This window comes from Nansenia antarctica (assembly GCF_963989245.1).
Source record: "Nansenia antarctica genome assembly, chromosome: 9".
NCBI lineage: Eukaryota > Metazoa > Chordata > Actinopteri > Argentiniformes > Microstomatidae > Nansenia > Nansenia antarctica.
The window spans coordinates 44,330,029-44,349,849 of record NC_137679.1 but is presented as its reverse complement, the minus strand read 5'-3'; the positions used below and the strand labels follow the sequence as shown (position 1 = coordinate 44,349,849).

General features: G+C 43.9%; 1 protein-coding gene across 1 annotated transcript in view; it reads right to left on the bottom strand.

The window, feature by feature from the left end:
- Window positions 1-7,577, bottom strand: part of ppef1 (protein phosphatase, EF-hand calcium binding domain 1) — a gene marked incomplete at both ends in the record, with an annotated part of 29,611 nt that extends 22,034 nt beyond the window's left edge. The window contains 2 exons of the mRNA XM_080539823.1: window positions 1,392-1,452; window positions 7,452-7,577. Of these exons, the coding sequence (XP_080395949.1) occupies window positions 1,392-1,452; window positions 7,452-7,577 (187 nt within the window). The remainder of the gene's footprint in view (window positions 1-1,391; window positions 1,453-7,451) is intronic.
- Between the last annotated feature and the right edge of the window lie 12,244 nt (window positions 7,578-19,821).

Genomic DNA, 19,821 nt, shown 5'->3' with positions numbered 1-19,821 from the left:
CTCCCCCCTCTCCCTCTCTCTCTCCTCCTCCTCTCCCCCTCTCTCTCCTCCTCCCTCCTCCTCTCCCTCCCTCCTCCTCTCCCCCCCCTCTCCCCCTCCTCCTCTCCTCCTCCCTCTCTCTCCTCCTCACCTATCACCCCTCCCCCTCCCTCCTCCTCCTCCTGCCCCTCCCTCCTCTCTCTCCTCCCCCTCCTCTGTGTCTCTTCCTCCCCCCCTCCCTCTCTCCCTCCTCCCCCTCCCTCTCTCCTCCGCCCCCTCATTGGTCTGGAGTGTACACATCCCTCTTCAGACAACAGTTGTTGACATAATATATACACACACGCTCACACACACGATTCCACATTACACTGACGGAAAACAACGCAGGCCTGCACGGGGTTGCTAAGCAACAGAGTCTCATGCTCGTATGTTTTTAGGCATAAATCTGAACGCCTGATGAACTGTGGGCCTCTGGTTTCACTCAGCTGGAAATAAATAAATAAATAATACAAATGCAGATGTCCCAATAATCTCCCTACTACGTCTGACTTCCTGTCAGCAGAGCAGAGACACACATCAGAGGACGGTGTAGGACAGATTAATTACCACGATAGATGATTAATCATCATCATTAACACTAGAACGTGTCTATGTTACCTACTCTTAGCGCCGCCTCGGGGGTCACATGACCATAGTCTTTACAATGGGAAGCTGCTACTTACACACAACGACCACTAGTTGACTGTCTTGTAAATTAGCCTGCCTCCTACACAGAAAAACTGCAAAATATCTTTATACTAGCTTATCCTGAGGTGATGTTGAAAATGTAAGGATACTGGGTGGTAGAACACACATATCTAGGACAAGTCATGAAAGGAGGGTCCTGAAATTTGATCGACTGCAAAGATAAAAGATAAGATAAAAACCTTTTTACTCACAGGGTCAAATGACCCCACCCATGGCTGTTATAGTGTTAAACATCTCCGGTATGTTGTTGAACAGCAGCAAGGTGTTGGCTAGTGTGCTGTGGCCAGGGGAGGCTGCTGGAGGTAGGATGAGTCCAGCCTCACATGACACATCCAGGGGAGGCTGGTGGAGGTAGAAATCGGGGGATGGGCTCATCCTACCAGACCCTGAGGAGGTTCTCACCTGGGCCAGACCCTGAACCTGACCCTGAGGAGGTTCTCACCTGGACCAGACCCTGACCCTGACCCTGAACCTGACCCTGACCCTGAACCAGACCTGAACCTGAACCTGACCCTGAACCAGACCTGAACCAGATTGAGGAGGTTCTCACCTGGGCCAGACCCTGACCCTGAACCAGACCTGAACCAGATTGAGGAGGTTCTCACCTGGGCCAGACCCTGAACCAGACCTGAACCAGACCTGAACCAGATTGAGGAGGTTCTCACCTGGGCCGCTCCCGTTGAGCTGCGTGAAGTTGTCCAACATGAAGCTGAAGAAACCAGAGAGCTGGGGAGAGGAGGGGTCAAACAGAGGTCAGGGGTCAAACAGAGGTCAAACTGTCAGCTGTTAATGTCCATGTGACTCCTGCTTTCAATTAACTACCTGTAGCTGTAGCTGGTCTACAGGCTGTAATAAAGGTGTTATACAGACTGTAATAAAGGTGTTATAACAGTGTTATACAGACTGTAATAAAGGTGTTATAACAGTGTTATACAGACTGTAATAAAGGTGTTATAACAGTGTTATACACAGGGGTGCACATAACTTTTTGGGGCCAGTGCTCAGAGCACCTAGGGATGCTGCTTGGTGCTCCCCGAGCTCGCGAGTCACGACCCGTCCCACAGGATGGATAAAAAAGGGATACATGGATAACTTATATTAGCAAAACGACATTTATTCATAAATAAAGATGAACGAACAAATGATTGTGTGCAAAACAAAAGAAACAAATGCAAAATCAAATGACTGCTCTTTAAGCATGAAAGTCTGTCAGACTCCTTTAAACACAATGAAATCAACTGACATCTCTTTAAGCACTAACTGAATGTCTGTTCTTTAAACACAATGAAATCAACTGACATCTCTTTAACACTAGAACAGCCGTGAGGTGTTAAACAGCACCAGTGAGTACAAAAAAAATTCTACCTTTGCACTCGATCACATTTCAGGACCCTCCTTTCATGACTTTTCCTAGATATGTGCGTTCTACCACCCAGCATTTTTACATTTTCAAAATCGAGTTAGTATAAAGCGTTTTAGCAGTATTTCTGTGTGTGTCTGTGTATTTGTGGCTGCCATCTTTTTCTCCAAGCCTGCAATTCTCTTTTATATCAGCAGAGGTAGCAAGGGGGCACACACTGTGCTCAAATTCAGGCTTCAGTGCTGAATGAGACACAGTGCATAAGACTGATATTTGTGTTTATATATAGGCTACAATAACAATCAAAATAAGATATGTATATGTGCAGACAGTTATGAAAATGATAAACTGTACAGTATGTCTCCCAATCAATGTTCGTTCAGACAATACAACCAAAGGCGTAAAAATAATGATGTTCTCATAATGTAATTATATATATAGCTAAATTAGACTGTAGACTGCTATGGAGGTATATTGAAACCAATATATAGATTATATATATAGATTATATATACAACCTGATTGGATTAAATAAGATTCTGTTGTGATTGTGTTGACATTGTTGTGATTGCAAAATAAATCTTGGTTATGTAATGTGTAAAGAACATGATGACACGAATGCCTATTATGATGATATGCAAAAGGGACAATCTGTCTATGAATCTTGGTTCAATCAAGGTTGTACATAGATATACGCAGATTCATATTTGGATAGTTGATTTTGGCACCATTGTATAGTAGCCAATTGCAGAGAGTATACATTATTTTGTTTGTTTACTGCACATTATAAATGAAATGATGTGTATTAATTATTTTTGTTGGTTTGAATCCTCACTGTGTTCATGTGTCTGCTGATGTTAGGGCCGGCGTGAAGTTCACGACAAATAAACAGACTGTGTGAAGCTCATAACTATGATAACACAATATTGCAATATTTATTACTATTCTTTTTTAATAATGATAATCAACTTTCATTCATTAGTAAAGCTCCCGCAGTCTCAATCAATCTCCTCTCCATATATAGCATTTAATCTGTTCCATAGTTCGTTCTCAGCTGACTCAAGCTTCATATCAGATTGCTCTAATAATTTCCCCACTTCTCTGCTTATAGGAACGTTATGCATTTTAGAGAAACATGCAGAGCATGTATTTGACAAAGAAACGTGTAGGCTAAGAACTAGTTTCTAAAGTGAGTTACAATCACTTGATGGTTGATACACGGGGGAGGGTAATCTTATTGATCGTTTCCCATTAGCAAACAATAGCTGCCAATTCATGAGCGAGCCAAGCGGGTTTCAAAGCTGCCAAGCGGGTTTCAAAGCTGCCAAGCAGGTTTCAACGCTTACAAGCTTACAGCAGTCGATTGTCTGCTGATGTTACGGGCACGGCCGGCGTGAAGTTCACGACAAATAAACAGACGTTATCACTGTGAAGCTCATAACTATGATAACACAATATTGCAATATTTATTACTATTATTTTTGTATAATAATAATCAACCATCATTCGTTAGTAATGAAAACTCCCGCAGTTCCGATCAATCTCCTCTCCACTTTACACATTACATAACCAAGATCTCTTTTGACATCACAACAATGTCAACACAATCACAACAGAATCTTATTTTATCCAACCAGGTTTTATATTTTGATTATGACATCATGTCTTTCAACATTGTCACACTTTTCATTACACACATTAGCGGATTTATCATTCTGTACTCTTTCTCTCCTTTCTTTCATGTATTTTCTTTTCTTTTTCTCAATTAGTAGTCTCCTAATCTCGCTACAGTTTGAGCGAGACTGTAACTGTCATTGTTTGAATGAATGAATGAATGAATGGTCTTTATTTGTCATTGATATAGTACAGGTACCAAACAACGAAATTTGGGAGGGGGGGCTCCCCTGGTGCTAGGAAACTAGGTGCTAGGAACTGGTGCTATAACTGTGTTCATGTTATAATGTTTAGTGAACGAACAATTGTTGGGTGTTTGCCACAAATCGGAATTATCTTGCCGTGAAATGTACATCAAATAACATGATGTCGGCGATCTACTAGAACTGCGGGACGACTGCAATGTAGGCTACCATATATATCTGCCATATCATACCGTTTTATATTGAAAAATATGATGGTAAATAAATACATGTGGGACCGATGTATGATATGGCAGAGGTGTGGTGTGTATCAGTCTGTCTCGTTCCAGCGAGTCAACTCGTGTTGACTCAATAAGACATGCGCTTGATGGGGGGAGGGTTGATGGCTCTCGATCGTTTCCGATCAATGAACAAAGACATCGGGTTCCCCCGCAGTCACAGTGCTACATGAAAATATCTAGCCACACACCACATAGCATACCTCCGCCCTATATGTATTTATCATCATATTTCTCAATATAAAACGGAGGTACGATATATGGCAGATATATGTATGGTATATTATGGCAGTTTCTGGCGCCTGTCCCGTTCTGTTGTTCAAAGAATATAATATAAAACGCATCACTGCACTGCTGTCTGTCCTGTGTTGTTTTGTTTGCATTGCATTTTAGCACAGTGCGCCGATTAGATAGAAGATGTTCTACAGAGGGTGATGTAACCCCTCCCTTCCCCCACCCCTCCCCTGCTGTTGTGTCTCGATACCTGGTCAACACAGCTTGGGATTCCAAGGAAATTACTTGGAACTATGTGTGAAAGGGACAACATTGCAATATATATTACAGTTATTTTTTAATAATGATAATCAACTTTCATTCGTTAGTAATGAAAACTCCCGCAGTCTCGTTACATACATGCATACGTTATTATATATATAAATAAAGCCTTGAACTGGCCAAGCATAAAGGCTGAAGATGGAAAGTCACTACAGGCCTATGCACTGTATTTGAGAGGATGCAACAATGCCATGCAAGACTTGCACTATCTGGAAGAGCTTGATAGCCCATCAAACCTCAGGCTTATTGTTTCTAAGTTGCCCTACAAGTATAGGGATAAATGGAGGTCTATTGCCTGCAATATACTTGAGATTAGTCATGGCAGGGCTAAATTCAAAGACCTTGTTGGCTTCATTGGAAAAACAAGCCACAATTGTTTTAGATCCTTTGAATTTAGCCCTGCCTGTAATGTCAGCCTGTCAGCCCCTACAACTGCTGTAAGCTTGAGGGGGATGGAAATCCTTTGTTTGGCTGATCTGCGACTATCAAGAAGAATAAGATTACCATCCCCCATGCTTCAACCATTATATCAAGTGAATGGAACTGACTTTAGAAACGAGTTATTCTGGTTTATTTGCGAGGACCACAGGAAAGGCCAAGGATTTCCACTTACACATGTGTGAGGAAAAGTAACAGCGTTTTGTTACAGAACTGTTCGCAAATGTTCCATTTGTTCATTTGCTTTATTGAGGTGACTCTGCGAAATGACAATAACTAAACAAGTCCTGACAACAAAAATATATGTATAATATTGTATATAATGTTTTTTCTGTATATCACTGTAGACCACAGTCTCACTCACATATACACAACACAACACTGTTGTGTATAATACAGTTTTCTCAGTCGCTTTGGTGCATTTCTCACATCACTATTAACATTTGCACAACAGTTGTCAGTGTCATCAAAATGAAAAGTCCTGACACCATTGTTTATGAACAAGATAGTCAAATGGCTTTGTCATGTTTTCATTATGACAGTTCACTCTGTAAGTGTTTTCCAATGCAAAAAAAATTAGATCTTGAAAGTGAAACCGCAGGGTGCGTTCGTAAATTCGCTATGAGAGCGCCGGAGCGCACACCGGGTTCAACGTCATAAAGGGACCAGGTAATTTGATTGGACAAGAGGCATTCCATGGGTGCTAACCAGATTTCCAGGGCGAATTTACGAACGCATGCTAGCGAATTCGACGACGAAAATCGTCAGAGGAGATATACGGGTTATTTTGATAAACTGGACACATTTTGGGAATATATATTGGTACTTTCTCACCTGAAAACATATTAAAACTTCATAAAATGACATGGTAACACTTGTAAAGGCAAAATTACAGCATTTTTTTTTTTGAAAAAAAATGGAGGATTCAAATCGCCTTCTGCTTGCCGGTGCGAAATGCATTCTGGGAAAAGGCGTCGGAGCCTGGCAGACGGCCTTGTGTGACATCGCCCTCCAGCGATCTTTGTGCGTCAGTACACTCTTCTCTATGTTAAACTATCATAGTGCTGAATCACACCTCATCGCGATTGAATAAGGTCGCGATCCGCGGCGGTCGTAGTGTTAAGCACTAACTGAAAGTCTGTTCTTTAAACACAATGAAATCAACTGACATCTCTTTAAGCACTGCTCTGTTCTGTAAACACTGAAATCAACTTTTCAACAAAAAGTTACAGCCTAAGCATTTACTTATGCTACAAGCTTAATCATCATCATCACTGCTCTCTTGACTGCTGTTAATACTGTCCTCAATTTCAACCATGGTAGAGGATGTTGTAGGCTATCACTTTAAATAGCTCATTATTTTGATTGTGCAACAAAGTCTTTTTTTTCTTCTTCTAATAGAATTCCCAACCATATTCCCTGGGTCAGGGGTCTAGGTGCGATAATAAAGCTGTAAAACAAACGTCTGAACGTTTGAAAGCTTCAGAGAAAAGAAACGTGAAGTCCCTTGGTGTTGTTTTTCCTTTTAGCGTCGTTCGGGACTGAATTTTCACGTGCGGCGTGATAACCACGCGATACGCGGAATGAAAGTACGAGTTACGATACTTTCCGAATGTTTTCGTGAGGGGAGTCGCCGTGGTCGTCGTCGGTCGACTGTTGTGATGGATTACTCGTCGGGCCTTCGGCTGGGGCACTGGCTTTATTACAGTCTGTATAACACTGTTATAACACCTTTATTACAGTCTGTATAACACTGTTATAACACCTTTATTACAGTCTGTATAACACTGTTATAACACCTTTATTACAGTCTGTATAACACTGTTATAACACCTTTATTACAGTCTGTATAACACTGTTATAACACCTTTATTACAGTCTGTATATCACTGTTATAACACCTTTATTACAGTCTGTATAACACTGTTATAACACCTTTATTACAGTCTGTATAACACTGTTATAACACCTTTATTACAGCCTATATAACACTGTTATAACACCTTTATTACAGTCTGTATAACACTGTTATAACACCTTTATTACAGTCTGTATAACTGTTATAACACCTTTATTACAGTCTGTATAACACTGTTATAACACCTTTATTACAGTCTGTATAACACTGTTATAACACCTTTAAATTACAGTCTGTATAACACTGTTATAACACCTTTATTACAGCCTCTATAACTGTTAACAGTGTTATAACCCTACCTGCAGCTGGTCCTGTTCCTCTGCGTACTCTATGGACTGGAAGATGCTCCAGGTGTATCTGCGTCTCATCTCCAGACGGGCCATGTAGCGACGGAACCACCGCTGGATCAAGATGGCCGCCTTCATGGCTGAGTCACAGGGGGAGGGGTGGAGAAGAGGGGAGGGGGGAGAGGAGAGGAGAGGAGAGGAGGGGAGAGGAGAAGAGGGGAGAGGAGGGAGGAGAGGAGGAGGAGAGGAGAAGAGGGGAGAGGAGGGAGGAGAGGAGGAGGAGGAGAGGAGAGGGGAGGAGAAGAGGGGAGAGGAGGAGAGGAGGAGGAGAGGAGAGGAGAGGAGAAGAGGGGAGAGGAGGGAGGAGGAGGGAGGAGGAGGAGGAGAGGAGAGGAGAGGGGAGAGGAGGGAGGAGAGGAGGAGAGGAGAGGAGAGGAGAGGAGAGGAGAGGAGAGGAGAGGGGAGAGGAGGGAGGAGAGGAGGAGGAGAGGAGAGGAGAGGAGAAGAGAGGGGAGGAGAAGAGGGGAGAGGAGGGAGGAGAGGAGGAGGAGAGGAGAGGAGAAGAGGGGAGAGGAGGGAGGAGAGGAGGAGGAGAGGAGAGGAGAGGAGAGGAGAAGAGGGGAGAGGAGGGAGGAGAGGAGGAGGAGGAGAGGAGAGGGAGGAGGAGAGGAGGGAGGAGAGGAGAGGGGAGGAGAGGAGAGGAGGGAGGAGAGGAGGAGAGGAGAGGAGAGGAGGGAGGAGAGGAGGAGGAGAGGAGAGGAGAGGAGGGAGGAGAGGAGAGGAGAGGAGAGGAGAAGAGGGGAGAGGAGGGAGGAGAGGAGGAGGAGGAGAGGAGAGGAGAGGAGAAGAGGGGAGAGGAGGGAGGAGAGGAGAGGAGAGGAGAGGAGAGGAGAAGATTAGATTAGAATCAATTTAATTGTCATTGACAGAGTACTAAGTACTAAGACAACGAAACACAGTTTGGCATCTAACCAAATAGTCCAAATAGTGCAAAAGACATGAATGTATGTGCAGTGCATGGTGGGACAGTATACGGTATTACCAGGGTTCGAGTTATAAGCTGAGCTTTGTGGGGGTCTCCAAAATAACAGTGCGAAATGTTCTCATGCACGCGTGCGAATCATGCCCACACAGCGATGGGACTTACAAGTTTTAATTAGCCATAGGCTACTCATTTCACCACATCAACAGCACCACATGAAACAACAGCTATAAGCGATAGTTACGGGTATCTCGGCCAATAATTTTGTTGTTTTTGCTACACAGTCCATTCACTTTCCCTGTTAGCACGTCACATTGTCCACATCTCCATTTCCAGTGACATCGCACCTGACATAAATAATCATGTATGCTCGTCCATGAATTGTGCTTTCATCTAATGTAATGCTACTACGGGAATCAAGTGATTTGACATTAGAAATTAATTTGTTTCATCTCTTGTGCAATGTGCTCTATAATCTGGGCACATGAATGATCGGATCGGTGAGCAGGGGCCAACTGTCGCGCCATTCATCTCATTAAGTTTCATAATTGGATTCAGTTTTGTATAAGGCATCCTTTCTTTAGCGACAGTATAGGCTGCCCTGAACGAACTAGCTGTCTCCTTATACATACTGGAGGTGAGTTCTGCTACTTTCTTCGGAAGCACTTGCTTTTGTTTGAGCTCTGCTATTTCAACAGTTTCAACGTTGGGTGTCATAACAGGTGCAGCTGAATTCAAGTTTGGTTTCTTGGTTGAAAACCCGAAACTTTCCAGGCTTGTCGACTCGGTCGGCAGCAGTGGCCTTTTTTGGGGCGGCATGATAGCTAGCCTCTTTATATCCACGGACCCTCATGGGGATCCGAAGTGATATAAAGAGTTTACCTCGATCAATTCTCTTCATCGATATCACATTTTTTTCACAACTTTGCATGCTATAGGATGCCACCATTTTTTTCCAGAGACGGTAAACGCGGCCTAAGTCACATCCAGTTTTCTCCAACTGGAGAATGTGTCATGTCCGGTTTCAACGCCAAATTTCCATACCATTGGTCGGCCAACTCAAAAAAATCCCAAAAAACAAACAAATCTGATACATGAGAAAGGTCAAAGGTCAAAGATGGTGCCAACATATCTCCAAATGGCCTAAACATATAGGTGTCCGCCTAAACATACCTGTACTAAAACAGGTACAAAGTTGCATTTGCTCACATTACTAGCATCAACTTTGGCACAAGTACTAATAAGACCCTGGAGTACTGATTCCTAGATGATTTGGGCTTGGTTATCAGGTTTCCAAGGTGATATTCACTGTAAAAGTGTTAGGGTTAAGACGATGTTTTCATAAATGTTAAATGATAGAAGTTGGACGATGTTTTCATAAGAGATAAATGTTGGATACTCTGTATAATTCTGTATCACTGTGTGAGCTTTTGTGCACCCTATGCGCTGGGCTGTGTATTCTCTGCTCATCTTTCCACTCCTAATCGGGGCTCCGCTTCCTGTTGTTGTGTTATCCAGGAGCCCAGCGGTGGAACTGTTTATATTTGAGCTGAACAGTTCCATGGGAATGTTTATATTTAAAATGTACATTTCCATGAGAATGTTTGTGTTGGGCAGAGCAGTCCATGGAACTATTTATGTTAAGGTACATTTCCATGGGAATGTTTATATTTGGGCTGGGTATTCCATGGGAATGTTTATATTAAGCTGTAAGGTTCCATGAGAATGTTTATGTTAAGATGCTTTCCCATGAAACTGTTTATAATTAACGCGGTGCTTTGCCTGCCCCTTTTTCCATTCTGTTAGAATAAAGGCTGACTTAGAGAGTGAAACTTCAGATCGATTTTGACTGACCCTTAACACGGTCTCTCTGAATCACTCTCCTTGCGCAAGAAAACTGAGCTCTTTTGACTCTGGGTCTCTTTGTGTCTGAAGTCTACTACGGTCTGTTGAACTAGCGCTGGGTTAGCATCACCTGCCTTACAACCAGGCTGAGTCAGAATATAGCATTTAACAGTAACGAACATTTGGTCCATTTCGAGCCGGATCTCAACGTCGTCTTTTGAGGAGAGAGGAGACTCGACACGCCGACAGTCTGTCGACAGCCCGGATCCAGCGACCCGGAGAAAGTCCTGGAACGTTGAATTCGGTCCAGGCCGGCTAGATGTCGAAGCTTTGATCCTCGAAAGACGGCCGACGAGATCCCAGACCAGACAACAGGTACAAAGAACGCCGGTAAATGAACGGGTTATTCTCACCCTAAGAGAATAAGAAATATTGCAATTGAAATGAATATTCTATCCTAAATTGTACAAAATAGGAATTGTTTGACATACAAAAAGAATCCATTTTGAAAAACAGATGAATATCTTTGTGTTATGAAAACAGTAGACTAATCGAACTTAGACTGTGAGTTTGACATACAAAAAGAATCCATTTTGAAAAATAAATGTATATCCTTGTGCTATGAAAACAGCAGACTAAGACTAGGAAACTGAAAACTGTGACTGAAAGTGAATGCTTGTGAGAAATTGACTGTCACTGGTGACGAACGGAAAAACAGAGTTGAAACCTCACGGTGTCAACGTAAAACTCTGTCATCCGCGACGCACACTGCGGTGAATTAAGGAAATTAGGTTTTGAACGACACGTTGTCTAGTAAAAACAGAAGAATTGACATAAATAATGTGTAATTGTGGCAGTTTTTAGAATAAGTGTAGGATAGAAAGTCGGTTATGTGTTAAAGAGAGGGATAGAGAAACAGCCTGCTGTGTGTGCGCTTGAGACAGAGGGAAAAAAGTGGCACAGGAAAAAAACGCAGGAGGGGGCTGTGTGTGCTTTTGAGACAGGGGAGTGGCAGTGGTGTGTGCGCTTAAAACAGGAAGAGACTGTGTGTGTAAGCAACGAGTGTGTGAGCGAGACGGGGAGCAGAGAGACCACACACACACACACACACACGTCTGAGCGGAACAGACCTGAATTCCTGCCGGGACACCAATCTACAGAAGAGGCTTTCCCCCCACGCACGCACGCACGCACATAAATAATGGGTAATTGTGGCAGTTCGAATAGCAAGGGGAAAGAAGACAAAGGGGAACTCGATGTTAAGTTTATGAAGTACTGTTTCCCCAAAAGTACGAAGTATTTGAGAAAATGGGATAAAACGTTTGGTTTTAAAGGACAATTAGATCCAGCAGCGTGCGAACTCTTATTAGGACGCCTAGAACTTATATTAAAAAACAAGAGAGGCAGGAAAGATGAAAAGAAACTAGAAAAAGAAGTTATATGCGCTAAAATATGGTTAGATCAAGCAGCCAGGAAAATGACAGGGACCAAGCACACAGTGCTCACGATGATTGACCCAGATGACGAGACGCAGGCAAGTGGGAGTGCAAGAGAGAGAGAGAGAGAGAGACAGAGACAGAGAGACAGAGAGAGAGAGAGAGACAGAGAGAGATAGAGAGAGTGAGAGAGACAGAGAGAGAGAGAGAGAGAGAGGGAGAGCAGGAAAGAAGAAGGGTGGGGGCTAGGGACAGAGAAAGAGGAAAAGCGTAGACCAAAAACACCACTCATGTTAAAAAGAATACAAGATCATAACACCGCCCCGCCCCCCACTGACCCGCCGGCATATCCTGGGATAATACCCAACGGCAAGCCAGTGGAGCAATTATACCCGCCCTTACCCAATGATTTGGACAATTGGGATGATACAACAATCATAGCACCTCTGGTACAAGTAGCCAACCCCCTCTTAGAAGGGGTCATGACAGTATACCGACCATGGACTGTCACAGACTGCAGGGCAGCTTGTGAGAGTGTACCACACTTCAGAGAAAACATAGACGACCATTGCGAAGGGTTAAACCAACTCAGAGATTCGTACGGGCTAAATGGACCAGAGATGGTGCAGGCCTGTCAGACTATATGTGTGGTGGCCTGGGAAAACCCGTCGGATGTCGCTGGCGTTCGTTCGTGGCAAAGAGCAAATATAAATGGAAATCGCGATTTTGGCGATTTTGATATTATGTGGTATTCTAGTACTTTGAACTCCATGCTACATTATGGTGAATAAACATTTTAAGAAAACAAAAGAGAAAGTACTTATTTTGATGTTTTTGTGGCGGGTAGTTTGCTAGCGAAACAACATCCGGTTGAACGTGTCTCATTCTCAGTTAAGCAACGCACGCACACATGAGCGAAAGGAGAGACGATACTTCCACCTGTGTTATTGCCAGTTTACTGATGCTCACAATAAGCATAAAGTAATAAAATCTTAACTAGAAGACACACAAATGGATCTGTCCTTCGCATACCGACGAGGCGAGCAGACTACCACCGCATCACAAGCAGACAAACGAGACCGGCCGATCTGCATAGGCTCCTCCCCCGACCCGGAGGAGAAAGGGGAGGATTTCTCCCCTTTCACTTTTTTTGACATGCTACATTAAAATGCTCATAACTTTTTAAAATAAAGGGCTATCTCAGTCATTCAACCAGTTATGAATAGCTGAGAACTTCTAATTTATGGAAATATAAAAAAATGAAAATGTCAAAATGCCACCATGTGAAGGGTTTTCCCAGGCCACCACACATATATAAATACGAGTGGGCCAGGGTAAGAGGCGACTTTACAGGCAGGGACGCAGCCCATGCGGCCCTAGTAACTCGCAGCGCAGCTTTGAACACTGCAATGGATGCGTTAATAATCAGGGTTCGTCACGTATTCGCACCCATAACAGACTACACTAAAATAACATCATGTCAGCAAAAGGCCGGCGAGTCACTCCAGGAGTACCGAGGCCGCTGTGAACAAGTGTTCAGACGTCACGGGGGACTACCACATAGCGCCGCTGACGCTTCACCTTACCAACAACAACTGAAGGCCGCCCTTATGGGAGGTTTTTCAGCGGGCATAGCAGACTTCATTAGGAAGCATAATATAAACCACAAGACTGGTGGAGTGACAGAATGCATGAACTATGCAGAGCATGCAGTGGAGGATCTCAGACGAAAGAAAGACAAAAAGAGCAATCAGCTGATGCTAGAGACAGAGGACGGGACAGAAATATGTTGTTATGTGGGAGGGAACTCAGGGGGAAATAAGAACAACAAAGGGAATCAAAATAAAGGGAATCACAACCAGGGTGGGGGAGGAAACAATCAGTACAAAGGACACAAGGGACAAAACAGAGAGGGGGGGGGAAATCAAAAAAGAACGGGCTTAAATAAAGATGGGAAATTCCTCTGTTATAATTGTGGACAAGAAGGCCACATGGCCAGAGAGTGCCAAAACCACAGACAAGACAGACGGGGGGATAACCAAGGGGGATATCAACAACAGACCCAACAGGGGGGCAACCAGGGGGGACAGGGATATCAACAACAGAACCAACAGGGGGGCAACCAGGGGGGACAGGGATACAACAACAATGAGGGACATTTTGTCCACCAACAACAACACTGACTAGACGGTCAGGGATCAGACTCAGACTCAGACTGGTCAGACACAGGCTTACAACCTGAAAAGACAGGCGACACACCCCTATTGGACATTTCAGAAGTAATGACAAATTGGTCGCTCTCATATAACAAAATTAAACCAATGAGAAGAATAAAAATAGAAGGAAAAAGCATCGTATTCTTATGTGACACAGGGGCGGACTCCTCTGTGGTTACAGTAGAATTGGCAAATATGTGGCCAGCAATAACAGAACACTGCGTTAAATCAGCAAATGGTCAAATTAGCAGACATCAAGTATCACAACCCTTAGACATAATCGACCCTCTCTCCGGTATAGAGGGTAAATTATCGTTCTCACTAATTCCAGACTGTCCAGTAAATCTCCTAGGGAGAGATGGCATATGCCTACTAAAACTTAGACTTATACCAGTAGCTGGAGGAGTACGTGCAGTAGGACCAACTGAAAGAGCAGAAGACCAGTTAATGGTGCGACATGGGTTAGGACAACCGCACTATTTCTGGTCCCTCAAACTACCACATCCAGCCCCAACTGAAACGGCCAAAACGTTGATTAGTTATGTATCCCCACGAGAGGGACAGACCAGAATGAAACCAACAGAACTGCATATCACCCTTAGATATGCTAAAAAGCCAGGGCCTGACCCGCCCTATCAAGCCCTATTCGATAGAATGGGGCCACAGAGAACAGTTCTTAGCTACCTCTACCAAGACGAGCTAGGAAACGCAGCAGTTTCAACCTCGCTAACCCCAGAGGCAACGAAACTGCTGGGCTCGACTCAGTATCCCCACCTCTCACTTGCTATTGGTCCAGGTACCGAGTGGAAGCAGCTGGGTAGTTTCACTCGGCAGGTAGCAAGCATATGTCAGGGGTGGGAAGACATGAGTGAGAAACCGGGCTGGCAGCGATACCAAAATATAGAACGAAAAAGCCTAGCATGGGTTACAACAATGACACCACACACGAATTTGGACGAATGACAAATAATACTATTAAGTGCAGAGGCTGAGAATGCACTTAAAGTGATTCCAGATAGCCTCTGGTCCAAAGGAAAGACCGATGTGGGATTAATTTTTAAAGTAAAACCAGTACGGGTCAAAGCCAAATCAACTTATCGACCCAATGTCAGACAATACCCATTAAAAGACGACGCCCGCATAGGTATCAAACCAGTTATACAGGACATGATAAAAGCAGGCATTCTTAGGGAATGCCCCGACGCAGAATGCAATACACCAATATTTCCTGTAAAAAAGGCAGACCAAACGTCATGGAGAATGGTGCAGGATCTCCGAGCTGTAAACCAAGCCACACAGGGCGCGGCTGCAGTCGTAGCAGATCCTCACATTCTACTAAACAGTTTATTTGCAGGACAAACATACTTCTCTGTTATAGACCTTAGCAATGCGTTCTTCTCCATCCCAGTGGATAAAGATTCACAGGGGTGGTTCGCATTTACATACGAACACAAAAAATACACATACACACGCATGCCACAAGGGTGGTCTGAAAGTCCAATGATTTTCCACCAGGCAATGCAAAATTGCCTGGCGGACCTTCATATTCCAGAGTCCTCACAGATTCTGCAATATGTAGACGACCTGCTGGTGGCCGCCCCCACCAAACAGGAATGTATGGCCGTCACGATCCAGTTGCTACAGCATCTGGAAAAAACAGGAAGTAAAGTATCGAAATCGAAACTGCAAATATGTCAAGAAGCAGTTGTGTTCTTAGGACACACATTAAACAAAGAAGGGCGTCGCATTAACCCAGACAGAAAAACATCAATGACGGCAACACCACAACCACAGACTAAGAAACAAATGATGCAGTTCTTAGGAATGACAAACTACTGCAGGGCTTGGGTGGCGGAATATGCTGCCATCACCCAACCCCTGCTGAATCTGATATACACAGACACATTAAAAATGAGCGATAAACTCGATTGGAACACGGAAGCATTAGACGCATTTAATACACTAAAACAAAGTCTAGTAAGCTCCTCCGTACTCGCATTACCAGACTATGGGAAACCATTTACTCAGATGGTAGATTGCAAACAAGGATTTATGACCTCAGTATTGACTCAAAAACATGGAGAAAAACAGCAACCCATTGGGTTCTACTCTAAACGATTAGACCCAGTATCATTGGCACTTCCACCGTGCGTTCAGGCTGTCTGCGCGGCAGCAATGGCAGTACAGTGCACGGCAGAAATAGTCCTGTTCCACCCGTTGAGGTTATTAGTACCGCACGCTGTCCATGTTGCTGAATGAAACAAAAATGGCGTTCCTCTCACCAGCTCGTTTCCTCGCTCTGACAGCCACGCTACTGTCACAACCTCACATCAGCATAGAACGGTGCACAGTGTTAAACCCCGCTACACTGATGCCCACCCCAGATGATGGAAACCCCCATTCGTGTAAAGAGCAAACAGAACAAACTTGCAAACCACGGCGAGACCTAAAAGATACTGCACTAGGGAAAGGAGAAGTGTGGTATGTGGATGGGTCTTGCTCAAAGTCACTGACAGGACAGAACATGACAGGATACGCTGTAGTATCAGACACATCAATCATCAAAGCTGGCAAACTACCTCACTCACATTCAGCTCAAGCAGCTGAATTAGTAGCATTAACAAAAGCATGTGTAGCAGCCAAAGGAATAGACATCACATTATACACCGATAGCCAATATGCATATTCAGCGACACACACCTTCGCTGCACAATGGGCTAGGAGAGGAATGAAAACCTCTACAGGAAAATCCATAACACACTCAGAACTGCTGACCAAATTACTGGAAGCAGTTCTGCTACCTCGCTCCCTAGCTATATGCAAATGCGCTGCACACACCAAAGGAACAGACAGAACATCGAAAGGAAATGATTTTGCAGACAGAACAGCAAAAGAAGCAGCTGCGGGTAAATACGGAACTGAGATTCTCGTCAACACAAAACCACTTCCGCAGCCAATACCATTTGAAGCTATTATAGACATGCAGAACAATGCATCAGACAAAGAAAAAACTAAATGGGCTAGAGACAACGCAGTCCTAGGGACTGACAAAGTTTATAGAATAAATGGGAAAATTGTTTTACCACAGAGTCTCTACAAAACAGCAGCTCATTTGATACATGGGGTTTGCCACGTATCAACAGCAGGGATGGTTAACAGGATTAATGAACATTTTCACACATATAATTACACACAATTTTCAAAAAACTTTTGTAGATCGTGTATGACCTGCTGCAAACATAATTCACAAGGAAATGAAAGACCAAAGAGGGGCAAGTTCCCCTCTGCAGAACATTTCAACACATGCATATGGATTTTATCGAACTCCACAGCTCTGGGCCAAACAAGTACAGATACTGTTTGACCCTCATCTGTCCAATGTCAAAATGGGTTGAAATAGTACCCTCAAAAACGAATGATTCACTTACAGTGGCCAAAGCCATATGTAACCGCATCATTCCAAACCACGGCATCCCAGAAAGAATATATAGTGATAATGGCTCACATTTCGTGAACGAATTGATCAAACACGTGTCCAAACACCTGGACATTGAACTAAAGAATCACTGTTCCTATCACCCTCAAAGTGCAGGATTGATAGAAAGAACAAACGGCACAATCAAACTAAGACTTAAGAAAGCAATGGAAGAAACGGGGCGAAGGTGGGAAGAGTGTGTTTCTCTAGTGGAAACATACATGAGAATAACACCGACACCTATGGGTCTGTCCCCATTTGAAATAGTAAATGGGAGAAGGTTTAGACTACCCATAGTAGACGACATTAGGGAAGTAGATTTGGCAGAAACGGAAAACACACTGGCCACGTGGATGACCCAGCTATTTAGGAAACAGGAAATAGCCAGAACAAATAATCTGCCAGACCTTTCTGTCTCCCTACAGGATTCAAGACTACAACCTGGTGACCAGATCCTCATCAAAGAAATAAAGAGAAAACATTGGCACAGCCCGCGGTGGGTTGGGCCATTTGAAGTACTGTTGAGCACCCCAACTGCTGTCAAGATCGCAGAACGAGATACGTGGATACACCAAAGCCATTGTAAGAAAGTGACATTGTTTCCCTCGAACGACGGGTAGTGGTGGAAGTCCGGCTACAAAGGGGGCTGTTCTTGTAGTGAACGGTACGTCTCAAACCGGTGAAGAATTCTCCAGATCCACTACCTCTTAGAATGAGGGGACCACATCTTTTTTGGACAATGGTGTTCCTGGCCTTAGGCCTCACTCTGTTAGTCATAGGACAGACTCCAGAGCAAGATACTGATATTAATACACGAACACGCCGATATCTGGCTGACCTAACACAAGACAAAGACACCGCCACACACCCTTTTCTGACTAACACATGGTACAAATATGTTCACAGACAGGCGCAGAATAGGAATATGACTGACTGTTATGTTTGCTCTCATTTGCCTGTCTCAGCCAGCCACCCCACTCTGTGGGTGGTTCCGCTCTCAAGACGACAAACAGAGTGCCTCATAAGCAAAATAAGTGGAAAAGACAAATCCCCATATTTCTGGAACATTAGGCCCCTATGCGCAGAAACGCTCCCCTTGCATCTCCATTTGCCCAAACCCCTCTTGACCCCTCTAGTCAGATTCGAACCTGGGGTCGAGCTCTCTAACTGCTTTACTAAAAAGAAAGGAACAATTCCTCTAGGGGAACTCCCTAAGATAAGATGCCAAATTACTTGGACAATACCAGAGACAATACCAGAGTACATTATAGGAAATGGCAGAGTACAGCTCGATCCGGATCCCGATAAGAGCTTTAAAGGTTCAAGAATGGTTCAAGAATGGTCAAGAATGAACGATTTCCCTAGAAATGGCACTCGGCCAGTACAGGGGATATATTGGGTCTGTGGGAACAAGGCATACACTCATCTCCCAGATAACTGGGCCGGGGTGTGTGCTCCCGTTGTCCTATCAGAACACACTTACATCATGAGCCATGATATCTCCTCCCGACGAACCAAACGAGACGCCCAAGTCCAGGCACACGACCCAATCTGGGGCAGTGATGTCCCAGATGACAAGAAACTTTGGACGACTAGTCAAAAGATTGTACTTGCATTGTTCCCCTGGATAGGGATAGGGAAGCATTCCCTGCGCATAGAAACCCTGAACTATCAATTAGAGACATTTGTAAATGCATCCCTTACGATAAACGAAGCCCAGAACCGCGAAATCGATCAGATCAGACTGATGGTACTCCAGAACAGAATGGCTCTTGACCTATTGACTGCAGTGGCAGGAGGAACATGTGTGATGCTTAACACCACATGCTGCACTTACATCACAGACAACTTACACTTGCCCAATATGACTGACGCTTTGAACCGACTCCGTGACTTGCAACACATCCTGACAACATCCCACACTGATCAGAATGCGTGGGGATGGTTGGATTGGCTGAACCTGGGAGGCATGAAACAACTATTAGTAAAAGGACTAATGATTTTCTTTGTTGTAATGATATTTCTGGCTGTGCTCGTTTGTTGTGTCTTCCCCTGCTTCAAAGCTATGACTAACAAACTGATTTCAGGAATATTTGTACAACAAATGTTGACTCGAGAGATTATGATGGAACCGAAGTACCAGCCTCTAACCCAAATTGAGAAAAATGAATATTCATGTCTGTGATCTGTACGGCGACGTTGAATGACGGTTGAACTAGAAAATGTGGAAACAAGATAGCTCTACCTGAATAAAGAGACGAATGTTTGTATCGTGATAAAATATGAAAAACAGCAGGGAAATGTTAGGGTTAAGACGATGTTTTCATAAATGTTAAATGATAGAAGTTGGACGATGTTTTCATAAGAGATAAATGTTGGATACTCTGTATAATTCTGTATCACTGTGTGAGCTTTTGTGCACCCTATG